The 12,541-nt window shown below is 32.8% G+C and overlaps 1 protein-coding gene and 1 long non-coding RNA gene across 2 annotated transcripts; one reads left to right on the forward strand and one right to left on the reverse strand.

The window, feature by feature from the left end:
• Positions 1 to 307: 307 nt before the first annotated feature.
• Positions 308 to 3,384, forward strand: LOC138317249 (calmodulin-like; the record flags this gene model as incomplete). The annotated part of the gene is given in 3 exon segments (XM_069258801.1): positions 308 to 451; positions 945 to 1,184; positions 1,537 to 3,384. Coding segments are annotated over 3 exon segments (434 nt in total), but the record flags the coding sequence as incomplete, so codon positions are not given.
• Positions 3,385 to 7,351: 3,967 nt separating this feature from the next.
• On the reverse strand, positions 7,352 to 9,027 carry LOC138317251 (uncharacterized). Its single transcript, XR_011207743.1, has 2 exons — positions 8,585 to 9,027; positions 7,352 to 7,729 (listed from the first exon to the last, which is right to left on the reverse strand). It is a non-coding gene; the product is annotated as an uncharacterized lncRNA (long non-coding RNA).
• Between the last annotated feature and the right edge of the window lie 3,514 nt (positions 9,028 to 12,541).

The following is a 12,541-nucleotide window of genomic DNA, read 5'->3' on the forward strand; positions in this document are numbered from 1 at the left end:
AGCAAGATTTAAGGCGACACGAGACTTGTTGTCATGAAACGTAACGTGATTCTACATCATATGGTTAACACTTACACTTGCTATAAAAACATTAAACAATAGGAGAATAACATTTTATTCGTCATGGTTTGATTCATGCATAATGTTAGATTTTGATTGGTACAGAACTAGAAACCACTTCTATTTGATTGGTTTAGTCCTGTTTTGACTTGATTGGTTGACATTAAAATATCATTTTCGTTCTGATTTGAGCGGGATTAATGACGTCATATTTTGATTAGTACAAGCTGGGTTTCCGTGGTTTCAGATTATAAGGAAGCGTTTTCACTATTTGATAAGGATGGAGATGGTAGGATAACATCGGAAGAGCTCCAGATCGTGATGAAATCTCTCGGTAAAAACCCAACAGCTAATGACATCAAGGACATGATCAATGACGTCGATGAGGACGGTGAGTTACGTGTCAGCATTTCTAGTGTTCATTTTAGTTCTTTTACTACAAAAAACATGCAAATCAATATGGAGCATAAATCATACCGTTATAACTTATGTAGTATGTCTATACCATACATCTATTTTTTATTTAATTTTTTTTGGGGGGGAGGGAGGGGGTAAGCGGATGCCGAGTGGTTCATATGTTTTTACATATTACCGAAAGCCATCCTCCTCCGAGTCGCGAGTTCGAATTCCATGTGGGACAGTTTCCAGTAACTGATCGCTGGTCGGTGACTTATCTCCGGGTACTCCGGCTTTCCTCTACCAACAAACCTGACACGACCCTGGCTATTAATAGGACGTTAAATAAATAAAACCCAAACACATCAATCTATTTCAAATTGGTATTGGAGATTGTTAGGAAATTTAATTATAGTACTGTCCTGTTTAAAATAATTCAGTACTAGTGCTATCGTATATTTCATAACTCTGTGTTTTCTTATTTTTAGCTAATGGTACGATTGAGTTCGATGAATTCGTTCACATGATGAGAAGAAGTAATTCTAAAACAACCCAAGAAGACTATATGGAAGCGTTTAAAATGTTTGATGAGGATGGGAACGGTTTGATCAGCCTCGCAGAGCTCAAAAATGTGATGAAGCGACTCGGAGAGGACTTAACTGACGACGAGCTAGATATGATGATAAAGTCGGCGGATATTGACGGCGATGGACAGGTCAACATTGATGGTATGTATAATAATGCTGTTAGAATAATATTTCTTTTTATATAATGTCATGTTTAGATAAGCCTCGTGCATTCAGCATCATTGCTGACTCATCACAGTCAGTATTATTTAAGTCAGGTCTTTCTAAATCGGAATATGGTATACCTAATGATGAGATTCATAATTACTTTCAAATGGATTATTGGCATATATGAAAAGTAATACATGTTGTTAGTATAAATTATCAAAATCTTTAATAATGTATTATTTTGATATTTGACACATTCATTTTTTGACCAGTGATTACTAAGTACATTATAATATCAAAAGAGTGTTCGTAAGTGTTTTATCAATATCTTAATTACTTTGTACAGAGTTTGTGAAGATGATGAGCCAAGATCAGAGAACTGAACAATGTCCATGATTCCCACCATTGCGATACGAAATCCCTATGCATTATTCATAATTTATATTAAAATCATACGTCTTTTGATGGAGGTGGAAGTGGTCGGCACAGATGCCGAATGTGCCCTTAATTATCGATGGCATTATAGGCACAAGGATGTACAATTATGTGTTCAGAAGGATTATGAGATGGAAAATACCGTTCAATTTCTATAAATTTTGCAATTTAGCTCGATGTTTTTTCTGAATTTTATTGCATTTGACAGGATGTATATGTAAATTCCTACTCGTTTGGATTTCAACACTACGCAAGTTCGTATATACGGATATAAGCTGTTGATACTTCTGCTTGAAAGTGTCGTAGTATTATTCCTTTCAGTCACCGTTAGATATTTATATACTCTATAGATTTTGTTCTCTAAAGTTTAGAAATATTTACGTGCTTCTAGTTTTTATCTTAATTATACTTATGAAGTCTTTAAACTTCCTGTCGATGTAAATCTCGAAACATCAAAACAAATCCAAAATACTAATTTCCGAAATATTCTATCGCTGACCTGTCGATACGATGTTCATTTATATCAATCAACACTATTTCTATAGTAACAATGATACTGTTGTTTACTCATCTTAAATGATTGACTACTGTAACTGAAATCCATGCATTTAGTGTCCAATATTGAAATGTATACCTAAATGGTTTTTTCGTTTTAATTACTTGTTGGTTTTTAATTTATTGTGTGTTATATACAATGTGTGTATACGGTAAGTAAGATTAATTGAAATAGCAAATAAGTTTGAAGCAATAATTGATTGATTTATCATAAATGAAAATAAGTATATACGGTATTTCATCAACCATTTCTACGACTTGAAAAGAAACCAAAATAAATTTTCAAAAATGTTTAAATATCGCTTGTCTAGTGTACGTACATTCCATAACCAAAAGACTGGGGTGTACCAGGGTTGTTTTCACTTGAATTATTGGTCGATTCAGATTGAGAGCATTGTGTTGGTTTGTGTCATCTGGTTGAAATGTTTAAATAATAAATTAAAACGTCATGTCTGAAGAACAAGCCATGATTTATTTGGGGAATAACGTCGGTCAAGTTTTAGTATCATATTACTTTCATGTATCTATGAAATCATAAGTCAATTATAATGTGTTGCATTACGATGGATATATGATCTGACGCCTTTTCCTTTGCGTGTCTTTCCAGTAAAAAATTGATCAATTCGAAAAGTTAGATTGTATTCCAATGCGTTTATTAACATAATACCATTATCGAATATATACGATGATTTTAACAACATGGACAATGATACTATTTTTAAATATTATTAAGTAATATGATCAAACTATATTTAAATATTTAGACAAAAGATTTGATAGATATACAAGCAACAGCTCAATTCGGATAATATTGATTTTTATTTTCTGAAAAATATTGATGTTCCCCGAAAAAACTATGTTATCAGATATTAATGATCCCTGTATTAATTAAAACTACATTCCACGTTAAAGCAATAGTTTCCAGTTGTTACAATTGTTTATTTTTAAGACGTTCTGTTGTTTAGAGTAGGAACTCTTAATACGTCCATTTTATTTGTGGTGTTATCGGCTGTTATCATTTAACGTCGTATATGATATGTTAGAGAAAGTATGGAATATGTAATTAGCAACTTGGCTATTAATTAATATGTGACTTCTATTACAGTTTTTAGATATTGTTGTGTGAATCTCATTGTATTCGTTTTTAAACATTTATATATGATTATTGTTTTCTTACTAACGTTAATAAACTTTTGAGATTTAACACTGTCTTGTTGTTTTATCATTATTCCAGGGGAGACAACCTACTTCAAATATATTCAGTATAAATACAAATAAATAATAACGGCATCAATTTGCATCGTTTTCTTACGCCATTTTGACTAAAGGAATGCATTCCTTCTTATTTTTACAGGAACATATTAACAGAAAATATAAATAATTGTTAGAATATATTCAACAATTAAAGGATAGTTAGATTGCAGTTATTGGAGATGTCAATGCAGTCTGGGTTGCAGATAAATAGAATATCGCTCGTTAGGGCGCTATGAATATTTACCTGCCTTCTAAACTGCATTTGTATCTCCAATAAATGCAATCTAAATATCTTTTAATAGTTATATTTAAATTTTACTTTCGATTGCAAAGTAAAACATTATTTAGATGCGAGTGAACATTTTAATTTCCCGCTTCAGCCATTTAACCTCAACAGCCAAGTTCAATGTGATAAAAAATAGTCCCTGTATATGAAAAGACAACAAAGTTTCAATGTTTTTCAGTTGCTTTTCAGTTTACTTTCAATTATCCAGACATTCAAAAGATTTTTTATAGATTCATAACTAAACTGGTTTATTCAACTACAATATCAATTTCCCCCCGCGGACTATCATGGTGTCAGTAAACAAGACACACGTCCATTTATATAGATATTACTACACCAAGACTAGGCTGCATTTATTGGCTCATAATGCAGATCACGATTATCATTAGAGTAATGGGAGTAGCTGTGGCAAAATGTAAATAGATATATATATTATTTTGATTATTGAGTATAATATACGTTTATTTACAAAATCTTCTTTGTACTATTGTAGTTTTGATATCAAAAAGTAAAGTAAATAAAGCTCAGTATTTGTAAAACATGCATGTTAAATATAATTGTAATCAACAGCATTCACTGTTTCTAGCTAGGGTTGATAGGAACAACCAGAACTTCTGGTGATGGATATTAATCAGTAAATGTACTATATCACAGGAGTCCAATATACAGAAAGAATGGCGAAAGTAAATATCCTGTTTTGTCCTTTGTAAAGCTTCAATATTTAGTTTTGTTATACCTTATAAAATAGTTTCTATATAAGCTATATTGACAAAAATACAATCAAATGAACTGTTATGTCAAAATCGACTGTTAAAATGTGCTGTTGGACCGGAGTGACGTCACAAAGGGATGTAATAAAACAGTCATCGGCTAGGTTTTCGGGCAACAGATGATTTGTTCGACCCTCACAGAAACTGTCTTCGGGTCCAACAAATCATCTGTTGCCCTCAACCCCAGTCAACAACTGTATATTAATGAACGCCATTATTCTGAACCATACAAAAATCAGTGTCTGAACTATATCTACACTTATCTGATTGATAAAACACAGACACTGATCTGCAGATATATATAATCCGCTATATCAGGGGGTTACTATCACTCTTATTATATTCACCGCTGGAACATGTCATAGTAAAATTGAAGGCTTCGTGCGAGAAAACAGATGGACAGTCTGGTTTATGTGTATAAAAAGATTTAAATAACTGTGCACTATAGTAGACTGCGGTTTTGAAGTATGGCCTCACGGTCTCTGTAATCTTCTAATGAAATATCTGCAGCCAGGAATGTGATTAGTCATGTTTTCTCTTCACCTTAACTCAGTTCTATTATGAGATAGTCCAGGGGTGGATATAACGATAGTAGGCTGACACCCTTATATTCCTACGACCTAATAGTCCGAAGGCCCGTCAGTCCGAAGGTCCTATAGTCCGAAGGCCCGTTAGTCCGAAAATTAGTAAATAAGTTATATAGTTGTTAAAATTAACGTACAGTTGTATTTTCACGAAAACATTTTCCTGCACTGCTGATCTGACAAATTCTATTGACGGCAAGTTGCCATTTTTTATGGAGAATTGCAAGTTCAAAATTACACAAAATATAAAAAAAAAATAAAAAAAAGTTGATGTGTTATATTTTATGAGATATATCACAAGCATACGTTCTATGAATTAAATTAAGAACATACAAGCTTTAAAGCCGCATAATCCGTATCGTTCAGGGTCCGTAAATCAACAAAAGAAAATTAGGGTACATATATTATAAAAAGTTATCAACTTTCCCCTAATTACACATCCAAAAAGTCCCGAGTTCAAAAGAAATTAATGATTAAAAATTCGATATCCAGAGTGTTTGAATATGCATTTTCAATCGTAGACGATCACGTGACTTTCCAGACCAAACGAAATGGCGTGCCCAGTCAAAAGTGTGTCGTTCATGTTAGCAGGAACTTCTACGGAAGAACTTGTTACTTATCATGAACAAGTGAATGTTTTGTTATGTGATGAAGTTAAAGAGTCCCTCAGAACAATATATATACATTAACGTCGTGTAAACAATACTTCCATTCGGTCATTTTGAGTGTTTACTATACGGCGATCGGTTGACTATGCTTTGCCTACTTTCCGGGGGCCACCGGAGGGATTTTTGTGGGAACGGTATTTAAACTTCGTATAAAATACGTGTTGCGACTACCATACAACGTACTAGACAAGATAATAAATTGTACAAAAAATGTACCAGATATATAAATAATGGTGTTGATAAATAATGAAATAGACAAGACACATCGTACTATATAGAGAGGAAAATGGTTTTCTACTCTGGTGATATTTTTTAAAATAAATATCTCAGACGATATTTGACTTGCCTTGGATAACCATATAACTTGTTTTATAAAGGTCCAAATGAAATATAATAATAAATCAAGTAAAATATATGCATAGCAAACTTGACATAATATGTCATATGTGTATACATATCTATTAGTTAAATAATCACCATGTACCGCCATAAACCAGTATAAAACTTAATACGTTATTTTATGTATATTTCTGATATTTATGTTGGAAAAGCTCCATGTTCGTTAAAAACATGATGATAAATTTCTGGTGAAACTATAAACATTTGGTTATATGATTTCAAGGATTACAGAAAATTAAAAAAAAAAAAAAAAAAAAAAAAAAATGGGGTTGAGGTTGCAATAAGGCGGTTTAATGTGTGTTAAAAGTTCTGAATGTCTAACATGCAATTATGTATATATTTTCTGTGTAGATAATGAAGACAGATCCCTTAGTTAAATTTGTGATGTACATGTACACGATAGCTTGCCAATGAACCATATAGCTACCATATAATATGATGTCCAGCCGTGAATTTGCCTCTGAATCAAATTAATCAGAAACATGCATAATAAAAGACCTAGATGTTTCTTATACAATCATATTCATGCACAAATAGCACATTCATATGCATTGTAGTGTCATGTACACATATTGTGCATTGAATTCTAAGTCAATAGAAAAATGACTGGAGTTCAAAATAGCATCCAGTAGCAAATAAGCTGACCATAGCATGTGATTATAATGTCATCAGAGTAATTGCAGTAAAATTCATTTTTTAGTATGTATATAGTCTAACCTGGTAGAAAATCTAACTTTATTAGTTGTATTTTGATAGTTTATCTTTATATATTCAAGCAATCCTTTAGTGTGATCTTGCTCCAAACACTAATTATGTGAAGTTGCTAAGAGCTTGTACATGTAGACCTTGATTGACCTGGACTAATTAGAAGTTATTGTCAGTCTATTCCTTTCTAAATCAATCAAAACTTTGCAACTTAAAATAGTCAAAAATGAATAATGCAATTTAACAACATGCATCACAGGCTATTGTCTCTACAGATATATGGATATTCTTATATATATGTGCAATCTGTGTATTACACAACAAGATTTTTTTTATTACACATAGGGATATATGTATATCTATAGAGCCAATATCTTGAGATTTGACACTGACTTTTGACCCAAATAACCTTTGATCTAGCTCCAGTCTTGTTTGCTATTTATTTTCTGTATTTGAACATTTCTGAAATGAACACTACATAATTAAACAACTCAGACAAATGACATATATTATTTTAATTGGTTTATTGTTCATAAATTAGAATTACATCCTTGTCCCATATAAATTATTCAAAAGTTATACACACTAGGTGTGTAAACATGCAATAATCATTATTATTCCTTTTTTCATTTGTGTGAAGAAGAAATGAATAATTTGAAAATATCCTGGTGATAATAGTAAAGAACTATGCTAGGTTTGTTCTGTCCTTCCTTCTTGAAAATAATTTCTTTCTGGTTCATAATGGGTACATTACAAACAGACTTTATTTTTTACTGTCAGTTTTGATCTCAGAGATACATGTAGTTGTTTTTCCCTTTTTATTTTTGGGCGAGCTGCCATCACATCTTGCACTTCTGTCATCTGGTTGAAGGTCCCATATATTCTATAAAGAAAATGTGGAGTAAATGTCAGTTATGTACATAGATAAATACTGTATACATGCATGTACATATTCTTTCAGTGTAAGCCTACATGTAAATCAAACTAGTTCCAACTGTTTTCTGTCAAACACAAATTTATAACAATTACACAGTTTTTGAACACATTTATCAAAATCAAACCTCACTAGATACTAAGTTAGTCATTTATTGAATTACAGAGGTCTAGGCATTTTCATGTGAAGAGTAATGGTTCTAATTAGTGCCAGAATTTATGTAGCCTAAATATATTGGACATAATATATAATACATATTTAAAAAAGTCAATTACTATTCTTTACTCACACCACTTATGATGTATTGGTGTGAATTTTATATAATTAAGACCAGCAGATAGGATAACGAGTACGTGACTAAGTGACTGTAAGTCTAAAAAAATACAATCTTATACACACGAACACTGATGAATTAAGTTTGAAAGTGGCTTCTTTAATACAATAATATCCATAGCATGCAGTAAAAGGATATATATCACTGATATACATCAATACACAAATAGATATCAGAAAAGATATCACACTCCTGACGCTGTAAGCCTGTAACAGTAGCTAACATTACATGTATATCGTACATGTATAACACTGAAGAATGTGATCATCTTTTAAGGAAACACGTACATTTTTTGTATAATATGACTCTATTAATGCTTCTGTTGTAATCCATGATTAAATCTGTTATATGTTCCCAAATTTATCAACACTTTTCCTGATTTCTAATCTCTATTTTACTATGGTACCAATTCCAAAAAGCGACCAAACACTTACAGAATATAACCCGTACCCCTTCGGGGCCCCACTCACCTTATAGAGACGAAGAGAAGTCAGTTTATGTGGTTTTGGTAGATCATTCACAAATCATAGTTGTTGTCATAGCTCGAATTCGTTTCCATATAATATTCTTAGCAATTCAGAACATTTTTTAGTTGATATAATTTCCTTATTCACTTCGAATCAGCAGTTGATTCTAAGCCGGCGAGCTTTCACTGCAAAGCTCGCTCCATTGCGGTTAACAACTTTTATTTCCGGACATGCGCAAAGTAGCATTTCTAAGCTTTGGAGGCGTTAACTTTTGACTTTCTGTCGGACCGCGCGTAAGTCTAAAATAAAATTTTGTATATTTATATCTTTGGACCTCTTAACTTTCTAGACTTGTAATTTGGGGAAAGTTCATAACTTTTTAGGGCTATTACACCATATCTTGTCATTTTTTGTTTTACAGACCCTGAAAGATACGGATCATGCGGCTTTAAGATGTCCGATTGTGAGTCTTATGTACACTGTAATTTGATTGCATTAGGATTAAGGTTGCTCCATGAAAAAATGATGTATGTAATCAAATCTTACCGAAAAATGACCTTTATTATACCTGTTAGCGTCGTTATATTGTACAATATGTACATGTATTTAACGACTTATTTTGCGTTTCCTTCCCCTTTCTTTGACTTGTTTATTCTACCTTTAATGACGGAAATGGTCCGTATAATGATATTTTAGGGGGAACCGATTGCATTGTACATAAAGTGCATATACTGTTTTAATATCAGATATGTTTACGTATTTCAAGATTATGATCCTTTTTTAAAATTCGCAATATTTCGTTGTTTATTATCATTTTTTATATCAAATCTATAGAGTCACGTACATGTAAGTATACCTTAGCAAATTTACAAGAAATCTTTTGCATCGAAAACCGTAATAAACGTTTGTTTCATTTCGAGTAATATTCGCATATAAAGTCCAGTTATATTATCGATTTTCGGACTATTGGGCCTTCGGACTAACGGGCCTTAGGACTATTGGGCCTTCGGACTAACGGGCCTTAGGACTAATGGGCCTTCGGACTATTGGGCCGTAGGGATATAAGACGGTCACCGATAGTAGATGATCAAAAGCATCGCTTTTGCTTTTAAAACTAGAGTTTAGTTAATAGGGTAACAAGAAGCTTTTAATTTTAAAATTTAGGAACAATAAAAAGAAGCAGCCATTGGTAATACTTAATAACAACACTTCTTAGGCTTCATTTCCCTTGCATTCGAATACATTTCCAGCACCAGTAATGTGTTTTTCAACATGGTGTCAGACAAAGCAAATAACAACACTTGGTCAGAATCATCTCAGGATGATATAGAAAAGTTTCAGATAGATCACATTGGTAAAGGTTCAGAAAATGTTTTCAAGATGGCGGCTGTGGCGCTATCTTGGATTTCGGATCGACCTGAAAAATTACCATGTCAAGATCATTTCAGACAAATTTCAGTTGAATCGTACTGATAGAAGTTCAAAATATGTTGTCAAAAAAGCTGATCATGAGACAAGACCAGAAAACAACAGATAGTTTCTCGTAGATTTGAACCTGCTCAAGTCCATATACAGACTTCAAATAAAGACTGTAAAAAGTCAGTCCAAGAGAAAAACGCATAGATACAAGTGTAGTAGCATAACTGTTGGTCATTGTTAGAGACAGTAACGAGAATGCATATTAGACATAACTTAGTAATTATGAATTAGCGATAATATTGTTTCGTAAAGACATTATTTGTATGTCCCCATCTTGATACATGTATGAGAGGGGTATTTCCGTCCCACCAATTCTTAGTCCGCTAAACCTACCTATATTATTATCTTTTGTTTCCTTAATATATATATAAGTCTAATGATATAGGCAGGTTTATCGGACTAGCTCATTCTATCCCTTCAAATTTGATATACTGTAAGATGTATATGATTCTGTAAGAATTGTCTCCCGTCATTTACTCCGCGTGCAATCTGCAAATGGCTAAACAGACCCGCCATGCGGTATTGTAACAATGCGCCATGCGACTGTATGACAATCAATCGAGAACCTTCCGCAAGTGCCGAAGGTTTCCGATTGTGCGACAATGTCCCATGCGACAGAGCAACAATGCGCTATGCATATCTTAGCTTTATAAGAAAAAAATATAATAGACATTATATAATTATACCGGTATACATGTAATGGTGAAGTGACCATGTATAAAAGCAAGGTTACAAGGCGGATTTTCTAGTAAACAATTTAACCTAATTCTTGCCCCACCCCTTAAAGTAATATAATATAATCTACTGTTGGGTTTATTTGTTCTATCGATATGATTTCGGGTGTTTAATTTCGTATTCAAGTTATGAATCTGATGTCGGGTTACTCTCTATGTAATTAAACAAAAGTCAGCATTACATATAAAATCATCTGCAGTATTTTGGTCGTTTTAGGTTTGGAGTCACCGCTTTCTAATTGCATGCAACTTGTAGAACTCTAATACTGCTGTCTAGCAACACAGTCATAAGTCACTATAAATGAAGAAACAGCGTATTTTTTTTATTGGGAAGGGGTGTTCATTTACAAGGCATCCCATTCACATATCTTATTGAGACGTGACATATGTACTATATATATCTAAAAATCCATGCACATATTTCTAGAATTCTAATTTATCTTCGTCACACGAAACTAAATATCAATAAATGTTTTATGCAAAACAAAATGAAAAACAAAAATATCAAGCGGTAACTAATTAGCATATTTAGTAACAAAAACAGATAGCAGTTGGTTGTGTATCGGCACATTCCGGGAGATACATTTGTAGTTCATTAGTGTATAGATGACACCAATAATGACATTCGACAGTACTATTTGCTTATACACAACAGACAGAAGATCAGACCTATCAGGTATATTAAGTGCTTTTAATGATTTCACTTCAGATATATATCATCGTCGTATATCTGAATAAGTTGAAAAGAATTTAAAACAAATTCTAATAATTACAGTAATCTAGGCCGTTTTTATTTTGATTATCAGGGATATTCACGTCGCCATTAAGTTAAAACTATTGTTGTAGAAACCATTTCAGCCTTAATTACGTGCACTCTTCCCGCGTTTAATCCGCATGTAATTAAATTAATTATTAATTGAAGAGTAGTCCTTTAGATAGAAGTACTAGTCTGTGGGGTCTAACATTCCATTAAAGTAGGTACGACTCGATCAAATGAAATGTCGTATTTATTAAAATGCGAACATATTAGATTACCGATTTTATTGAAATTTCTACATCATTTTCAAATTTAGAAACTTATGCGGGTATATTGAAATATATATACATATAAAAATAAAGACACTTTTAATCTTTTGTGCAAACAAACCCGTGAGTAGTTAACCATATTGATCAAGCATTCGTCGTACAAATACGAAGGTAGAAAAATCGTTACTGATATTTCGTAGATTGTTTTTCAAAAATTAATTAAGTATAGCGTAGGTACTCAGGTATGAACATTGACCAATAAAGATTTACAAACAAGTGCAATGTTAATAATTTGTATCCGTCACCAGATTTAGGATTTTGCTCCTTTGCACACACACCGGGGAGAAAGGCGATTGTATCCTATACCAATGAGCACTACATATAAATTTCTACACACAATTGACGCCACAGGTGGCACGCTTTCCAGTCACCGCTCATATTGTAGCATTCTGCCGAACATCATGGCTGCATTTTGGCAGATCTAGCCTTCGGCTGCCACTTACCGATTCATTGTTCCGTATAACTGTTGGTATTATATTATGTAATCGTGTTCGTTTTGTATGTCTTGATAAAGGGGCAGATCGCCTCGAAAATTTGACAATTTTGTTTTGTCCACACGGTTGGAATTACTTCCTTGTCCCATATTTACCATTTGAAGTAATTCGTATCCTACAGACTTACGTTTGATTGGAACTCGTGTTATCTGGAAAATCCTAGTGAT

The sequence above is a fragment of the Argopecten irradians genome, chromosome 3, assembly GCF_041381155.1.
Source record: "Argopecten irradians isolate NY chromosome 3, Ai_NY, whole genome shotgun sequence".
Taxonomy (NCBI): Eukaryota; Metazoa; Mollusca; class Bivalvia; order Pectinida; family Pectinidae; genus Argopecten; species Argopecten irradians.